Here is a 19,746-nt window from a genome sequence, read left to right as displayed (position 1 = left end):
GGTGAGAGAAAATAAATTTTGTTTGTATTTTGTAACTGCTATGACACCATCATTCCCCAGCAGTATTCCAGTAACGGGCTTCTCAGAGAAAGGCACAGGGGAACTATTCCTCCAAACGTTTTCCTTTTTAAAGTAGCTATTCTCAAAACAATTGTACTCTTAGCTACGCTCTTAAATCTGCGCACTTTGTCCGTAACAATTACGGACACGAAGGAAAAAGTGTAATTTTCAAGTCATTTTCTCTAAGAACACATGGCAAACTCAACGCCGCAGCGCGGGGCTGAGCGCAGTCCAACCGAGAAGTCACTGCTGCTGTCTTCGGGGGTTTCGTAATTCACCTTCCGCAGCACCTGCAGCAGAGCCCTGCAGGCTCCACGCCTGAGAAACCACTCCTACGGCAGGAATATTTAACACAGACAACTCTTTTTTTTAAAACACGAGCTCTTGCTGCTTATACAGCCCGGCGCAAATCATTCCTTCCAGTAAGATGCTATCAACGGCAGAGCAGATAGTGTCACATGAACCGTAAAACGTAATGGACCATAAAGCTAAATACATCACAGCTCACAGGAGGCAGCTATCGTTATTATCGCCGTGCAAGTTCATGCTCCGCCATTCTAATGCAGATTCGATAATTTTATTTTTTAACACTGAAAATAGTTTTGACTTTTATTTTTCCCCTCACAAAAACATTTAGTTTCAACATATTTTGGGGGGTGTGTGTGTTTTTAGTCCCACATTTCCCTACTTTTACTGCTTATTATATTGCAGTTTTTCTCACTGAAGCAAGTAGAGAAAGAACTTTCCAAATCAGGAAAGAGGAAGTCTGGGGATTTTTTTAGCTTTTGATTTTTGCACTCAGTTGTGTTGAAAAAAGCAAGGATTATTTCATTCGAACATTTTGCACCGATTTCTGCTTTAATAATAATTACAGTAAAAACGCAAACAGATGACAAATCAATTTATCGTTTTAATAAAATGTTTTACTTGAAATGGAAAACGCAATTCTCAACAAATTCAACATTTGGAATTAATATGGCATTTGTATGAATTTAGAAAAAATTCAAAATAAATGTCAGTTCTTGTACCGACATCAAGGTCTGACTAATAAAAAACAAACCAATTAACCGCAACGGCTGAAGTCTCTGACTTTTAAGTTCTTTTCTTGATCATTAGTGTTTGCAAATGCTCGGAATAAGAGCTGCTGGATGCCATGTGCCATTACAGAACTGGAGCTGGGGAAAACCACTGACTTGTCGGTTGTGTTTTCCTGGTCTAAGCAAAACAGATTTAAAGAGATACTATTCACTTGCAGGGGATAATTTAAATAGCGTTGATTTTCTTTACACACTATGCTTCCCTTTTTTACAATCAGGACAAGTCCACAGTTAACAGGATGTGAGTTTTTCATTACAGGAAATCCTAAAGGGGAAAAACTATAGATTTGCCTAAAAATTTCAGTTACTTAAGGAGAGAAACAATGAGGAAAGTCAAAATCTCTCTCACTCAGTATTGACAAAGTCTGAGAAGTAGGATTTCACCATTACAATTTTACAATTTATAGAGATTTTTAGATAGAGGCTGAAAGGAAAAGTGTAGTATTTCAGTCAGTAGAAAAATTATAAAACAAACAATAAATACTTATGAAACAATCTGGCTTGGTCTGATGTAATGGAACAGGAAATAAGATTAAAATTCTGTTAAAAACACGGAATGTTGGTACTTTGCTCTGGAAGATGCTGGCTTCCAACACGCCACAGAAGTCATCAGCCTTGATCAAAGTTAATAAAGCACTGACTTTGTTAACGGTTCACTATCGCGTGATCGGGCACTGAAAAACGCTACAGGGAACGAGAGACTGATATTAACACGCTAGTGCTGCTACTGCTGGCAACGAGATCAAGAGCACTAATACTGTCCATTCGGTCAGTTATTTTGCAACATTCTAGGAATTCTTCTATTCCTCTGACACCGTTAGCTTTGCTGCAAGTTTTCATCAGAGCTTTCCAGAAAAACAAGAGATACTGAATTACTGTACAGTGAAAAGGAAAACTAGAATTTAGTGATATTTAACTGTGGCTTCTAGAACTGTTGCAAGCCATTAAATGTGTTGTGTTACTATAAAAAAAAAGAGACGTGTTCACAGAAAAAGAGGATCCAAATTCAGATGTTCTGACTTTGTAAGGGTGTCGTTCCTTTTTCATTAACCAAGTCAGTCTCCATCTACACGACCAGCAGTGAGACAAAATTCTGCTCCTTTAAAGGTCAGTGACAGATTTAAAAAAAAAATAATAAAATAAAATCAAGTTTGACAGCAGTCCCCAAATATATTCCACTTTCCTTCCATCATAATGAAAAATACACTATTCCATGTTTGGAAAACTAAAGCATCTGTATATCTTCAATAAAATAACTCCAGAAAGTCACAGATATTGGTAAGCCAAGACTTGTATTCTTCAAAGCAAGGATCTAAATTAAATTTTCCCAAAGGAAAGGAGCATGTCTAATAAAGACATTTGCAACTGATATACCTAAAATGCTCTTATTAATGGTGTTTTCTAAAAGAACACAAGAAAGTGTCCCCTGAACAGTTTTATCTACCCGTTTCTAGGTCAATCATTCAGAATCCTGGATTTCCTCAAGTACTACTTATCTACTCCAGATAACATACATGGACTCAAATGAAAATCATCTTAATCTGGAAAATCTCCATGGAAGAAGGAGCATCTGTTCCTCGTGTTTGGGGCTTTTAAGTATATACTTACATAAACGGTAATGCAATACACTCGTGAAACTCCTGAGTGATTATTTTTTTTGTTACAAATTCAGCGTTGAACTAAATGGACGCCAAATACTGGTAAAATTGTTAGCATCACTTGGAAAAGAATTAGGCCAATAACAAATGGTTTTGACAGTTCCATTCCCATTATGCAAGTCTAAGTCATATTTTGTTTAATTCAGAACAGATGATTCACTGATCACTCCTTTCTTCAGGTTTCACATAGCATCTCTCTCAAATACCACCATTGATAATGAAAAATACACACCAAAAAGTAAAATCATTTGGTATTTTACCGCATGCCTTGAAGATTAGCGCCCTGTTGCCTGGTAGTGTAGAGATACACAGACAGAAGAGTCATACCTTTAAGAGACTTACAATCTGGGTTCACACCAGAATGCAACCCGCCAGCACAGGGCTGTGCGAGACATACCCAGAGAGATTACTATAGGCAAAAATTTTATCTTCACTATTGATTTTTGGCATACCTCTGTATGCAACGCTGGGACACATTCTCTTTTCTACACGCTTACACTCCATTCCTACCATCTGACAACGTCTTTTTGTAGATTGACCTGTTATAAAACAAACTTATCTTGAAGGAAAACATGATGCCACCAAAGCCAACAACAAAAGTCACCGTGCCGCTGCTGAAACAATCTCATTCACTTCTCAGAGCACGGTCTCTGGTTTGGTCATTCTTGCAGCTTTCTCCTCTCTACACGAGCATCTCCTTTGTTGGTACTTACAGCACAGCAGATGTCCTATCCTTGAGCCGTGTGCTATTTTCTTCCTGCTTTTGTTTATGAGACATGCTGTAATACCTGCCTCTGCTGAAATGAAAACTCAAACCCCCAAAATCTGACAACATAGATCTGGAATTCAGAAATACTGATTGGTATTTTTTCATTGCTAGCTCTTACATCTACTTACTTACTGCCACCACCGACATTTTGCCTCTGACTGAATTTGATGCATTACAGAAACTTCTGCCACCCTCAGGGTCTTCGCCAGTGAAACCCATGACCTGACTTAGTTTTGGAGTCAACGCCGTAGTACCAACTCAGAAGCAAAACAGAGAGAGTCTTGGAAACCATACACAAAGTAAGGGTAAGACGGGCTGGATCTGAAGACGGTACCACTCCTCTGTCACTACTGCGGGACTGAGATACCTCATTTGCAGTGTCATTACAAGCCACCTATAACAAAACAGTTAACTAGAAAAATCACGCTAACATGATAAATAACTTAATTCTAACGCTTCCTCCTGGTGAACTCTGTAACACTTCTGCTGTTTAACACAAATATTTAGCAACATTCCAGAAGCATGGAATGACATATTTCAGGAACAAAAATAGTTGTAAAAAAATGAAGCAATTTATAAAACAGATTCATTCATAGCTCAACACTGGTTGGAGCCCAGAGTTTCTATCAAAGAAAAAGAATATCTGCATGTAAAGCAGTACTGGTTTTTGCTTCCAGACCAGTCAAGAACTGATAGCTCGAGTTGAATAATTGATGGAGCCAGTATACAACAATTAATCCCAGCAGACTGGATCAAATAAAATGAAGCAAGTTTATAATTTAAAGCACTTACTCCAAAAAGAAGAATTTTGTTTGCAGAACACTAAAGAAATGGCTCAGGCAAACTACAGTGGATGATTTTCCAGACATACTTTCCAAATGTTACTCACAGTAGTACAGAGATGTACTTTGAATAAAATGAATGTATCTCAGCTAATTAAAATAGCATCTGAGATCAGAACTGAAAACTGTGCTGTTGATGTGGGATTTCAACGTCTAAAATAAGCAATAAAGTCGTCATCTTGTAGGTTTTTTTCATGTATATGCTTGAAATAGAAGCACACATTAACTATTAAAAGATAGACTGAATTATGTGGCATCCTATATGGTTTGTTCCAAGTCAGCATACAAATCACAAAATTATGCTCTTTTATCATCCTTCTTCAATTTATTAGATATTCACTCAGCTAGTTTAAAATATTTTAGGGATTCTGGAAAATTGAACTGAAAAATATATTTGAACCATGCAAAGGATTAAATGCATAGACAACAGACATAAAAGTCAATCAACTGGTCAAATCTCACTATGTTTAACGTTACCTTGTTAAAATCCTGAAAACTCTGTGTAAATCACAGGTTTTCTTCTAGAAAGATCAGCTTATACTTCATTTGCAATCGACCCACTGTGGTTTAATTTATAAAAGGGATAGCTTTTGTGACCAGACTTGGCAAAAAGCAACTGTTCTAATGGAGAGGAGACAAAAAAGGGGAGCCGCTTCCCATGTCCACATACTTAAATCAGTCACAAAAGATTTCCGAAGTCATGACCACCGTTTGTGAAATACCCCAAATCCCATTGATCATTAACCTAGGCAGACAATGTGGAAATCTGGAAACAGATTTAAGTCATCAAGATTTACCCTTGCGCTTAACACAGTGGAAAGATTAATTATGTTAATGACCTGAACTCCATACTTGCCGTTTAGTAACCTGACAACACACACACACACACACTTATTTTGGTCTTCATTAGAATGAAAGGAGACCTCTCCACGTTGAACAGCTAAGCAATCATCAGGGTCTGCCCGCAGCAAACAAGTAGTTGGTATCCAGCCAAGGATATTAGCATTAGAATGTATCCAGCATCAACCCATCATGGGCACTGACAGTCCAACTGTACCAACCGCTCCCCAAATCCTTCTTGGGTTGGAATCTGGAGTGTGGGACAGTGATTTCTGAACACACACGTGGTGCTAGAGGCATCCCTAATATTTAAAATAACTGAGCATGGAACTATTAGAGCGTACGAAGTGGAACAGTGATGGGGTAAGGGCAGATCTGCGGCATAAAGACAGGGTTCATATCACATGATGAGAAAAATCATAAATGAAGAGCACTAAAAAAAATAAACAAAACAAAAAAGAAATGATTTCTCTAGATTAGCACAGCAAGATAGCTTTGTGATGACTGCTATTCTACAAGCAGAGATTTTTATTACCAAAATCTCTAATAAGAGACAGCTTAGACCTATGCCTTCTATGAAGGTGGAGAAAATTATTTTTCCTTATATTTAAAAGATTATCATTTCATATCTCATCTCTTCTTATTAAGTTTACAGCAATATTAAAACAAGATTTGGGTGAATAAAGAACATAATATACTCCAAAATAGAGAACACATTCTTTGGAGCATTATAAATGCTCCTGTCTGCTTCAATGGAATTTTAATGGAACAACCCACCCTCTTAGGAGAAAAATAAAAAAGATGACAGAAAATATTATCCTCTTCCAAAACCTTCATTAAACAGCCTTGCTTTACAACCACCACAGATCACTTTAGGGACCCCGTTGCTCGGGGACTCTATCAAAGAAAATACCTGTAAGAGATTAACAAATCACCTTTATTAATTCTTTCTTCCAGTACGAAAATTTTTATAAATGGAGACAAGTAATTTGGAAAAAAAAAATACCCTAACACATATATCAAGTATTAAAATAATGGCTGATTTTAACCTGTCTCTGTACATTTCACTACTTTTGATCAGCAAGCCAAAGGAAAACAACCAAGTTTGCCATGAGAGAAAGGTAAGAGTGCACGAAGAGTCACGACGAGAGACTCTGTGTTGGGTACTGGGACTTCTGAACAGAAGACAAAAATAGCTGCCTGACATAATGTCTAAATCTTGAGAAGCACTAGGGAAAAAGCTCTATGTTTAAAACACAGACATTATATTACGTGCTTACAGCCAAGTATCTGCTGGAATTTACTGTTTGCTCCCAAAACAAATCTTTACCTGCGTCACTGAAGTGAAGCATGAAAGCAGGGTCAAATTTGAATCCTCTGTTATTAATGGGAAGCTATTTCTTTATTGTTACACTTTGCCAAAAGCTGAAGTGACAAAAAAAGTGCCATAAATATGAGATTTTGCTGCCAGAGACTTTGTTTACTTTGCCTTCAGCAAAGATTTGTATTTATTTTTTTTAGCATATAAAGGTAGGCTGGGTCCCAAACTAGAAAAGACAAAAAAACCACAGGACAAAAACACTGTGTGGCTGTTGATGCACGGTAATTAATGATAATTAGTAGATGGGGAAAAACTTCTTAACCGACTTGAAAGGCAACCGCACACTGTCTTACGTGTTATCTCTTAGGTGCTACACTAAGACGCTGGATGAGACAAAGCATTATCACAATAAAACTGAAGGCATCACAGTCACAGCCGCTCCCAAGACAAGATCAAGGACTTCACGTAAAGAAGCAGGGCAAATGCCAGTAAACAGCAATCACGAAGTGGCTGCTGAGGAATTCAAAAGGAAGATGAGCATTTTTCAAGAAGTGCTATGGACTGAAGATGCTTATCCTTTTACTAAATGGTAAAACAAAAATGGCTTTGCAAGTCCCAGACCGGTACCACGGACCCGATGAGCTTTAGTGGAGCCAGCGGGCAGCCATGCCCATGATTTCCTAAACTCACTTTTCAAACCAGGTGCTGAACTGCAGATTAACGACAACAATAAATGACCTTTGATAGACTACAACATATAAATATCTACACACGAAATCTTAAGTACACTAAAACAACTTAATATTTGCTTTATCTCCAAAGCAGCAAATCCTTTCTTCCACTCCTGATAAACTTAGTTACACCTCTTCCTTGCTTCCTTCCTTTCCCACAGGTAAAATCTATTTGGATACATTTATCTGAAAAGCACCACAAAGTACTCTTTCCACCCTCTATTACCTTTACATAAAAACTTCAACAGTTTGTCTGTGCACTAAGTGCACAAATGTATAGTAGTTACTCCTTGTGCCATCCCACACTTACACCAAGATGTTGCCTTTTACTTCATCATCATGTAAAGGCTGCTTTAAAGTTGAGAGAAGAAAATGCAAAAATACTTGCTAATTTTGCAAAGAGTCTTTTAAACAGTCCCTACTCAAGCTTGATTAAAAAAAAAAAAAAAAAAAACAAAAAAAAAACCCAAACAAGTTAACCCAGCAGCATTCAGGATCAGCAACCAGCCAATAAAAGATTCTTTTCAATAGCTGGAGATAGCACAAAGAAAGTAAATTCATCTAAGCTATTGGGTTTTTTCTTAGCAGCACGGCATTTAGATAGCTAATTTTAGTTAAGCTGGGAAACGTGGCCACTTACACTTGCTACAACCAAACAAAAACCCCTAAAAAGCAGAGTTACACATTTTCTGCATACACCAGGGTAAGGTCTCATTTGGTCTTGTCTGTTCTTCCACCGATTTCATGTAAACTTAAATAATATATGGAAAAGAGGGAGAGGCTCCAGGAGTCCCTGCTAAACACTCTGAAAACAGGGAAATATTTATCCATGAATGAAATAACATCAACTTTCAAGAGGACTAAAGTACTTCAAGGGAGTGCCAACATATACCTGCTACATCTTGGAATAGAAAAACCTAGTAATAAACATGTCTTAGAGTGGGAACTGTAGAAGTACTGATGGCAGGCAGGTGTAACAATTCCTACAGCTGAGAATGGGCCATGCTGCTAGGAAAAAAAAAAAAAAAAAATCTTTTCCTCTTGACCCAGCAGAGGATACTGTTCGTGGTGATGTATCAGATGTGGACGTAACTGGTTTTCTCCATAAAATAAAGCAGTATTTTCTGGCACAAAAGAGCGCAGAAAGAAAACTAAATGCAGCCAGTTTGTAACTGAAACTTACGACCCAATAACGTCTGCAGGGATCTGATACCGCCGCCTCGCTGGTACAAAAGCTTGTTTTTACTGCCTTCCCAGCAGCACGCACCATAAATGAGCAAGAAGATGGAGAGGGCACCATGGAAAGAAAAACAACTCAAATCTCAACAAGGTGAAGGAGAAGACTTGTAGAAATAGCAGCAACTAGGTATCCTTTTCTGTGCACTGTTCAAAACGTGACAGGGTCATCCCTCCCACCTCCTTTTAAACAAATCTTAAAGAAAGAGTTACAATACATCTTTAAGCAATAAAAAAAGTGATGAAAATTACTGGATGTGGTCAGGTTACTGCAGTTAAACTCTTACCAAAATTAAAAAAAAAAAATAAAAAAAATTTAAAGACCCCTGCCTTTTTTCTTTAGCTTAAATCCAGAATAAAAAAACTTCGCTATAACTTCTTAAATAACAGAATATTAAAAAATGTGCTAGAAAAATATTCAAGTTTTCCATTCTTTAAAGAAAACAAAGAAAATATTTTATGCATTTTGAAATTTAAAACGCTAAGGAAAAAAAACGAAGCTACTTTCCAGTTATGGTGGCTTTCAATACCTGCTACAGCTTTCTGTGCCGATTAGTGAACTTAGACATCCGGTAACTCACTTCTGAAATTTGACAGATTTAACAGGGGCAGAGTACAATTAGACACAAAGAACCAGTACACACTCTCACTGTCAGAAAAAAGCGCCAGAAAAGCAGAAGGATCCCCCAACTCAGTGGCACAAATATGGAAAGAAATGGTCCTGTCACCATTAGCGCATTAGAATTTGAGTCTTAACGAAAAAATACAGAATCTCTGGATTTGCAACATAAGTGTTTTTCAAAAATGTTAATTCGTTTGTAGAGCAAGGCCTGCTGACCTTCAATGAGCTTCTAAATCACTCATCATTTTCCCTGAAAGTGGATAAATTATATTACGTAGTAAAAAACACGTGGCATCTTAAATGAAATATCAGATTAGTTTTGCATTCCGTAACTACAGAGAATGTATCTTCCCGTCAATATCCCTTAAGTAGCAGTTCCTCTTCGTTTGGTTTTTTTCCTATTTTGTTACGTTTTGTTGTCTGCCATGGAAGGGCTGTATTTTCTCCAAGTACCGTCCCTTCACATTGCAGTAGAAGAATTCTGTTGTTCTGGTGTCAAATATAATAACCTGGAGTAAATAACTTGCACAGATTTGTTTCAGGAGTCCTACACAGAACAATGCCAACAAGGGCCGTGGCAGACCAGTTAGCGTCCTACTGGGCAGCATCTTACCCTGCTTTACAATTAAAAGAAGGTGCAAACCTTCTATAAACACATTTTAAATTCTGCAGTTAAACTACACCGAACACAGTTTACTACAGCTACTGTTTTAGTTACCCATACTTAATAACACAAATGTTACTGTTTTTCTTATAATATTAATTTTTCTAGAGATATTTTCTGTGTTACTGACCACCTAAGCAGTGGGGGGGTTTTCTCCAAGCACTATTTTTTTTCTAATCCATACACATTTGTAAATTTTAATGCACTTAACTGCTTTAAAATTAAATAACTCGATTTTAATTTGCTAAAATACTACTTTCTCTAGCAAACTAAGTTTTCAGAACTAAAAAGTATGGTGAGTGCTTTTGAAGATCTACTTTGAGGAGCAAAGTGGAGAACATTTCTTCTATGGAATGCCAAATTAACAAGCGTAGGTGCATAAGACACTACCTTTAAGCAACAAAAAAAGAAAAATATCATAATTAAAACGCTCACACCTAAGTATTTTAAGCAATCTTACTTTATCCATAAATACATTGTGCTTCTACATTAAATTTGAATAAAGCACGTTGTTTCAAAACTATTCTCTTCAAGCAGACCTGCAAGACTTCAGTACAACCTGTTATTGAAGAAGTATCAGCTAAAAATAATCTTTTTTTTTTTCTCTTCCAAAACCATATAAGCAGTTTTTAAGTTCCAGCTGAACTATACTGGGGTTTTAATTTTGTTGTTTTTCTTCTAACAATGCTGTTTGTTTCTCCGTGCATATTATTCAAAGCAGATGTGCTGAAACCAGAAAAAGCCTTTTCAATCTAGGAGAGCAGCTGACGCAGAGGTTACGGTCCTCTTCCTTGCTCTCCTTTGCACACAAGCACACGCGCGTGCACACACAGCCCCTATGTCAGCAACGCATGCAGAAAGACTCACGCTGTGAACGTGTCGCTGTCCCCACGGTACGACACTTCACAAGGCTGATGTCGGAGAAGCACATTTCTTGCACTTCAAATTTCCTCCTCATTTCTTCAGGCTTTCGCAGAGAAAGTAACTCACAATCATCTTAATACTACTGCCCTCTACTGCTTAAAAATTAGGGAGAGGCAAAGAACTCCTCCGTTGTATTCAGTCTTGACTGAGGAACTTGAATAAAGAATTTCAGTATTTTTAAATCTAGAACTTTTTAATTAGCTGCATTATATGAACATTCAGAAGACGGTTCTTCCCTCCGTTTTGGATAATATATTACTAATACTGATAGGAACTGCAGTATCTGTCCCAAAGCTTTAGTAAAGGCAATTAAAATACATACCCAGAAAATATATTAAACAGCTTCTTTCCGAATAAAAGAACATCTGCAAAATGTATAAAAGTGAGCAGAAGCTGAGTTAATATGTGAACACATTCTTGTCTGTATAACTGGAAATCATGCTTGAGCTGTGGATTAAACCGGACCTTAAAAAAAGATGTGGTGCCCCCGCTGCAAAGCAAGGTGTGTCTCAATAATGATCAGGGAGGTAAACAGAGGTACAAAAACCAGATCTTAAAAGAGTTGGTTTAAGACTGTCCCACAGGTTTGTAAACAATTTCTTCCACAAACAAACCTATTTTCATTTTAGCTTGATCCAGTCACAGAGAAGATTCACTGGATATTAGGTGGAATTACTAGAATAGGTTGGTTTTTTCCCCCTGAACATATGGAACCATTTCTCCCCCTTTTCCATTCCTCCAAGATTTAACAGCTCGCCCTTCGCTTCAGACTACAGCGGAGTACAGCGAGAGGACAGATGTTTCAAGCATAGGTGATGAGGTCATATCTCCCTCTGAGCTGTGTTACAGGCTGCACTACGTGTATTGAAACCAGACCTGAACGAGACATCAGATTCCTACTCCTCCCTCCTGAGGACATTAAAGACAAACTCTCACTGATCTGTTTCTCATAGCCGTCTACGTTCTAACCTTTCAGGCCCAACGGCAGCTAGCTGCTACTTCACAGCACTGAGCTCTGCCGTATTTTCTCCAACACTATGGCAATTTTCCAAGAATATCTTTTCTGATCGGATTCGTCTACTCTCAGACGATGATCACACGTATGAGGATGCTCTCCTAAAGCTCGCTTGGTGTGCTACCTCCACAGCCCTGCATCTGAACGCTCCGAGACCTCAGGGCTGCCACGAAGCCCAGAGCAGCAAGGTCAGAGGAAAAGTTCAGAAAAAGATAACGCGATCACTGCTCCACACAGAGCTGCAGAAAAATGTATTATTAACGTGATCCCCTCTCCCTCTACGTACGCGTAACTCAGCGGTTATGGATGCGTCTCGCTGCACCACTTTGATTACAAACTTATCTGGGAGACGCTGTGTCGACAACTATATGAGATGCCAGGTTTCTTTCTGAAAATCGTAATGTAGCAGAAGCAATTCTGCATGTTTATTTCATATGCACACACAGTAAGAAAACTCATACTACAAAAGCAATTTACACTGGCTAGCTTTTTTCTGCTAAACCTCTCATACATGCTGTTTGTTCTGGATTCTCCTGCTGCTTCCAACTTACCTACAGATGCTGATACCAAGTGAACTAAATGCTGCTAACTCTTACTAATTTTTTGTTCATTAAGCAGAACAAATTGTCAGCTCTCCAGGAATACGTATCATCATATTTTAGATTTTAAAGATTAAAGATTTAAAGATTTAGATTTTTGATCATTTTTAGATTTTAAACTCTTTTTTTTTAATTTAAGAAATAAGGATATTAGGTGAAGACCATTTGCCTGGCATCGCTTTAATTAATTTCTAAATTAGAGAAACACTGGCTGTGAGGATGTACAAAATGGAACGTCTAAAATGCAGAATCAAGGAATGTCAAACTACTGAAATTGTCATGTTCTACCTCTTTATACGCCGTGCACATTTCCGAACACTGTGGCACTACCTCTCGTGCAGGACACACATTGAACACCTCCTGGGATGCGGAACACTGAAGCTCCAAGGAAGAAAAGGATGGTGTTAGGAAGAAAGGAGGGCGGGTAATCAGGGGAAAGAAAAAGACAAATTAGAAAACTTCTGGTAATTCATACGTATAAAATGCAAAGTCAAAAAAAACTCCCACTGGTCCACAGCTTCAAGTGTTAGTTAATATGAAGCCTAATTATTTTTGCAGTTTGGTATTTTTATTAAACGTGCACTGAAATATGAAACTTTCAGCTAATAGAATACATGTGTAGGTAGAAAGCGTTCTTTTTGGCATGATTTCATTAGTTCCATGAACAATGATGCCAGAAAAACAAGATCTAAATTCAGTTGCAACTACCAGGACAGACAATTCAAGAGGGTGGGAAAAAAAGTTAAAATCAACAACTGGCACCATTACGCAGAGAAGTCAGTATTTATTACTAGCATTATGAAGCTTAAAATGTATCTACCACCTTGGAATTTTTACTGACAAAATTTCATAGTAGATTTATGCCATTTTTTGCTTTAGTTTATATGAAGTTAACAACTCCACGCTTTGCGGTCCCAGCTTCTTGTGAACCTTTGACTTGTGATTCTGAGTGAAAGCCCACATCAGGCGGCAGCGCTAAGCCTCAACTGCAGAGAGAGAACACCTGACATCGGGTAAGTGTACGATAACACGCGGAAATCCGTAGCATGAGATGAATTTTCAAAGGGAAAATTTAGTAGTCAAGCTAAGATCTAGTACCATTACTAAGTACATATTAATCAGCTAAGAATACTCAATAACTGAAGTCTTGAAAGTGCCTCATTATTCACTTTCTTTATTACCAATATTCTTCAGTATCCCTTGGCAGCGTGCATTTAAGTCCAAAACATGGAATAAAAAGCCACTTGCCTGAAAAGTAACAGACAGGTGGGAAAACTACAGAAGTCTCTTTGATCACAGGTCATGCACAGATGATTGCAAGCTACTGGATTGTTATGACTTACATTCCCACTGAACCATATCGTATGACAGGTTTTTGTGCTCTTATCCCACTGCAAGTGCCAAGGAAAATGTATTAGTTTCAACTTCCATCCTTAAAACCACAAATGCAGTTTAGTTTTAACTCGTTTTCCTTTGCAGTTTTTATGAGCTAACAGCTCAAAAAATGATGGCTAAACAGAGATCAGGTGACGAGCAGAAGCCAGCTGAGCCACTGGCATCGCACACGGACAGAGCCCTGACAGGGAATCATGTGAGAGCTACTCATCCACTCCAGTGCAAAACTGGCCGACACGGCTTCAACTGCTGATGACGGTTTCAGTGCCTAACGCAGAACGGAGATAAAAATCCCCTAAATATTTGCTTGCTCCTATTTTTTGGTCCACTGGAAAACAGCTAAGCAGCGAATACCTTTGGAGGAGCTTGAGGGCTCCTGTGAATTTGCAGAGATGTCAGCTGAAGCGCGACAGCGCCTGGCTGTTGATTCTTAAGAGACAGCAGTTACTCTTTTGCACCAAAATGCAGCTGAGTGTATGCAGAAAAAAAAACCCAGCATTTCACCACTTGTTTTCAATATAAACTTAGAAGCAGGGCCCAGCGTGCAGTTAGTTAAAAAAAAAAATAAAAATTGGATGCTAAACCTATTTCCTACATACACATGTGCAGCCACAACCACTTAGAACCAAGATTATCCCAAACATAATATGCCATGTAATAGTACAGATGCTTTTATACGGATAAACTGATACTGAGTTCAACAAAAGCATTAAAACATGCCTTTCTTCCCTACCTCGTGCGCGCTCTCACACGCTTTAAACAAACCTCTATCATGTACCCATACATACACATAGACACTTGTACACACACATTTACAAACACATACTTTTAGAACACCTTTTTTCCAGGGTAGCCTTATTTTGCATCTGCTAATGCAACCGCTCGGGTGATCAACAAGACTCTATTTATGGGCATTTAGAGTTTGGAAGTTCTTTACCAGTCTAGAGTTTACGGTTTTTTACTCCACGACTATTTTCACATGAGACGCGGCTGAATGCTACTGCTGTACGAAAGGGCCCACCTCTCCCTGCCTAACGTAGGCGGTTTCAGGAAAATCTGGTCATCCAAGCATTTCCCTTAACAACAGCATGAACTCACAACAATGTTTTAAACTACATTCTTTGGTTCTATTTAAGAAAGAGAGATTCAATTTGTGGAATACTAGCTATTTCAAGGGGAAAAATAATAATGGTACTAGGGTATAACTAAAAAAAAGAAACTTAATCTACATGCCACTGTAGACATAACACCACCCAATATTAGGCTTTTAAGAAGATGTAATTTGGACAGCAGTATTTCACAAAGGAAAAACAACAGTAAGTACCAAAATAAAAGTTCTGACATGTTTCAAAAAAAAAAAAAAAAACACCTTTCCTAGTCTCACTTCCGCAAGAGTACTTCTGATTAAAGTCTCTGTAAAGAACACTTTACGATTTTTTTTCATTATTATTTTTGAAATACAAGTTACATTGGTTCCCCACCCAAATACTGTATGTGGTCAACAGTTCAGAGTACCGGTAGCTTCTCAAGGCCCTTGAGTTCAAGAACCTTCACGATGGGAGCCTTTTCAATTCAGGGCAGCATTCAAGTTCTAGCCATATGTCTCACAACTTATTAATATTCAACAGGAACAAAAAAAATTCATAACACATTTATCCAAGGGGCCTGGCTAGAAAGCTTCTTACAGGAATATTTTTGTGCTGTGGATATTTTAATATAGCTCAACATTTAGTAAAGTGTGTCTGAGATCAAATGTTAGCAATTTTGCTGACACCTGACATGGAAATTCTGCTAATTTAATCACTTACTGACTCATCACTCAAAGTAAAAGCTTCTTTTTCTTACCTCATGTATGCATAAGCACCTAATAAAGCCATCTTATCAAAAAGAACAAAAGCAGATGTGAAAGATCTGTTTCTCCCAAGACAGCCATATAATGAAAAAATTGCTGCTTAAACCTCGGCAATAAATGTTCTTAGGTTTGCACGGCCCGCAGTCCGCATCTGGCCATGGTGACAGTTGATAAGAGAGAAAAGAACACACTGTACACAACACAGTCGAGCCAGTTCGTGACGGTAAGAGCGGAGAGGCCAAAGACAAGCAGGTGTTAAACACAGGGATAAAGTATCTTGCAGGAGTAACGAAATAAGCTTGGTCACATACTTTGAGTCCACAGACAAAATACTTAGCTTATGTTTTATCATTTTGCAAGTTGTTTATTTAAACAGAAAGACCAGAACAGATTTTCCTCTTTGAAACAGCTATTAATCATGTGAGATCATTCCAACTGCAACATCAATTTTAAAGACCAAAGGAAAATGCTGCTTAAAACTCAGTTCTGTTCCTACCTGCCCGTCCTGACCCACGTGAACTTGATGTATCTGCAGGTTTCCCTGTAAAATAAGAGCATTGACAATAAACAACGACTTTGGAATTTAAAAAGTTGCTTTGTCCTGAAAAAGGCCTGTTTCTCATCTCGTTATTAAACAACTTCAATCTTAAGGAAATCTATTAATTTAGGAAATTCTGCTGAGGGTTATTTTGGCAATGCAGCTACAATTCAATGGTCAGCACTTTAACCACAGAGGACAGACAGACTAAAGCAAGGAGGCGTTTCAGCACCAGGATGCTTTGCTTTTTGAAAGGTACTGTACGATGTACGGTGGTTTTCTGCAAAGCTTGTTAGTATGGCTTTTGAGGTAAGGTTTTTGGGTTTCCTTATTTATATAAAACTGCAAATTGGAGTCAAACCCTTCCTAAACTAGAATTAGCAGTATAACAGTTTTATGTGTGTGGAGTGCTACTTACTATTTCTTGGTGTAAAGTTACTGCCTGTGCTAACAGATTACTTTTTGTTTTATTAAAATTTGATACCAAAAGACCAACATAGTTCTATTACAGGAATTATATCTATTACAAAAATTTCTCAATAATGTAAATTATTTTAAAGGAAACTGCAGTCACAAACTCTAAATAGGAAAGCAGTATCTTTACAAAATGAAGTTTTTATTCACACGCTGAGAGATGTCTTTTCAAAAGTACACTTAGATTAAGAAAAAACAGCTTCCCAAACAAAGCGACTTGCAGTGAAATAGCACATTTATTTGAGGAAAAAATACCAATTCTTTGATTTGCATGTTTTCTGCATTTTCTCTTCCTGGCAGCACTTCCTCTTATTTGAAGCTGTGTACATTGTAATAAATTTAAAACCAGATGTTTTCATCTGTCACGGACAAATGTAGTCCTTAAAAGTCTCACACATGGGAAGTTCAGATGAAGCCAATGGACACCGGTGCATGTTTGAACCTCAGGATCAATTACAACTAGCATCTGCTGAATCATAATTTTTTCTGCGGCTCTTTTCCCAAGAACCGCTTGAGTTTTACTGTAACACACTATGCATTCCTTTAGAGCCAGAACATTTTGATTCTTTCTTATTTCTCTCCAGGTCTGACAAGCTCTTCAAAGGAGCCTGCCTTTAACTATAATATTTATACAATATTTACGATAATATTTATTCTACAATAGCTCCCTGTGTTAACAGTATTCCTCCGCACCAAAAGCGTTTTTATGAGATGTGATTAAGGTACTTTGGAAATGGATTAAACTAACCCACAAGCAGATATGCTTAATGTTGAGTAAAAAAAACTCTACTGGGAAATCATACAGATTAAAATTGTAGTCTGCATTTATGTTTAACCTTATTTTGCTATTGCTTCTTCATGTAAAAAACCTAAGTGCACAAGAAATCTCACAGCAGTCTTAGCAGTTAGGAGCCTCTACGTTCTTAAATGACTGACAACAGCACCCTCACTCAGGTCAATTCGGCTGGTTTTAATAGTTGTTTTGCCTCGGGGGGGGGGGCGGGGGGGGAAGTCAAAATTTGGGTGTTGAGTACTGGATTTATCCATTTCCATTCTACTGTACTATTTTTATGGAAAAAATTATGAAGTGCAACTACTGCAGTGCCAGATTACTTGATCAGTAGTGAAGGTAAATTCGCTTCATTCTGCAACGTATCTTTACTAGACGCCATCTGAAGGTTTCTCCAACTCCTGTTCAACAGTTTTCACAATTACAGACACTGAGTATTCTGAACACATTCAGTTCATAAACCTAACTGAAATAATTTCATTTCTCAATGGCAGTGCAAGCACCTGATCTGGTGTCCTATAATACTCTGTAAGTACTAAATTTCCAGAGAAGACCATCAGCCATATACAACAATCACTAATGTAACACGCAGACAGAGCTGTTTTGGCTGGTCAAGGGCAAAAAAAAAAAAAAAAAACAAACAAACTCAAAACAAACAAACAAAAAGAACCCCCAAAAACTCCAGGGACAGAAATAACATATTGCATTTACTGCCCTAAAACACATTTCATCCTGCCTCTACCACATGGTCTCACTTCTACCCTCGCTGGTCTCTGCAGCGTATGGGAGCAGATCTCAGAGGTACTGTTGTAGAATTGGGGCCCAAAGTTCTGGCCAACATCTGCTCCACAGGCACCCAAACTTTTGGCTCACCTCACTGTCCTGCGTGATTTGGACTTGCTCGCCTTGAGGAACCTGGGCTATGTGGAGATGGCCCTGTGGGATCCGCAACAAAAGAAAACACCAAGGAGCATCAGAAGAAAATCACAACTAGAGGAAGAAGCTCTTACCTTGGATTCAATACAGCTTAACGTATGGAAGCAAAATGCTTATTCAATGAAAACCATTAAAGATAGCTTTCAAAAAAAAATAAAGTGCATCCATATTTCACCATCTTTTTATGCAAAGTATAAGCTGAGTGTCTTTGAAGAATGGATCATTTTCACATAAGAGGGAAGAAAATAAGCATAATAATAAACAGCAGAGAAATGTAGTGCATTTCTCTATAGGCAAAGTATCTGCAGTTTTGACTGATACACAAAGCATGGCACTCCCGTGCTTTGGTAGATCAGCATTGTGCCTGAAACATTAATCCCATTTAAAGACCTTGGAAACTCAGTTCTTAAAACAGATATGCCCATGCTAACTACTCACTGTGAGTGAGGTTTTAAAAAGTATCTGTAAATATCCATATATCTTTGTGCATTCACACAGCGATGGTGAAATACAGTACCATGCTAAAGACTGTCTCTCAGCCTGCTATAAACTGGCATTAAGTCATTAATTTGAATGCAGTTACACTGGTTTATGTTAGTGGAGAATCTGCCCTAACGGTTTTAATAACGTTAATACTTTGTATTGCTGACCATACCCACCACTTCAGAATGGTATCAAGCCTACCATTTGATCAAAGCGTGGATAAGAGAGTGGACGGAATTCCTTGTGCATCCTGACTAGCCCAGCGAAGTCTTTGCTACTGTGATTTACCTGAAGGGAGATTGGATTCTAAATAACCTACTTCAGGGTTTATAAGGCTTTGTGTTCATTTTAATATGCCTGCATGAGACAGAGATTAAAGATAATCATTTGGAATTCTGTCAAAGGCTCTTCTTATTTTATAACACAAGAACAATTGCATGTGATTTTCAAAGAAACAGAGATCCCTCTATTTCAAACAGTTTCATTTCCTTTGGAAGGAAACTGTCTATTTATAGGGAGAAAAAACATACTGAAAGTATCACTCTGACAATAGGGACTGTATATAAAATTAGAACACAGCCCAGTCCACGCTGAGATTAGAATCACTTTCCCTCCTTAACATCAAGCTCTCAGGGCTCCCAGGAAAAAGCACTGAACATTTAAAAGATCCATTTATAGTGTTTTCAAATATAAGCAATCCTTTCTGACTGAAGGGAGGGGGCAGAAGGTGACTTTATTCACCTCTGTATCATGCAGCATTCCAAAAAAGAACTGCTCACTCATCTTTTGCAGATACATAGCTGCCTGCAAGGACAGGCCTTTTGGTTTGTTCACAAATTCAATTCAATACTGTTTTGGTTTTTTTAAACATATATAGTACAAATAACTACTACCTTGCTA

General features: G+C 37.9%; 1 protein-coding gene across 3 annotated transcripts in view; it reads right to left on the bottom strand.

The window, feature by feature from the left end:
• Positions 1-19,746, bottom strand: part of BANP (BTG3 associated nuclear protein) — a 153,665-nt gene that overhangs the window by 52,536 nt on the left and 81,383 nt on the right. For all 3 annotated transcript variants that reach the window (XM_063334812.1, XM_063334813.1, XM_063334814.1), the window contains 2 exons: positions 18,301-18,363; positions 16,122-16,166 (listed from right to left, as the gene is read on the bottom strand). In XM_063334812.1, the coding sequence (XP_063190882.1) occupies positions 16,122-16,166; positions 18,301-18,363 (108 nt within the window). The remainder of the gene's footprint in view (positions 1-16,121; positions 16,167-18,300; positions 18,364-19,746) is intronic.

This window comes from Chroicocephalus ridibundus, chromosome 4, assembly GCF_963924245.1.
Source record: "Chroicocephalus ridibundus chromosome 4, bChrRid1.1, whole genome shotgun sequence".
Taxonomy (NCBI): Eukaryota; Metazoa; Chordata; class Aves; order Charadriiformes; family Laridae; genus Chroicocephalus; species Chroicocephalus ridibundus.
The sequence above is the reverse complement of the archived record's forward strand: the minus strand, read 5'-3'. Positions and strand labels throughout refer to the sequence as shown.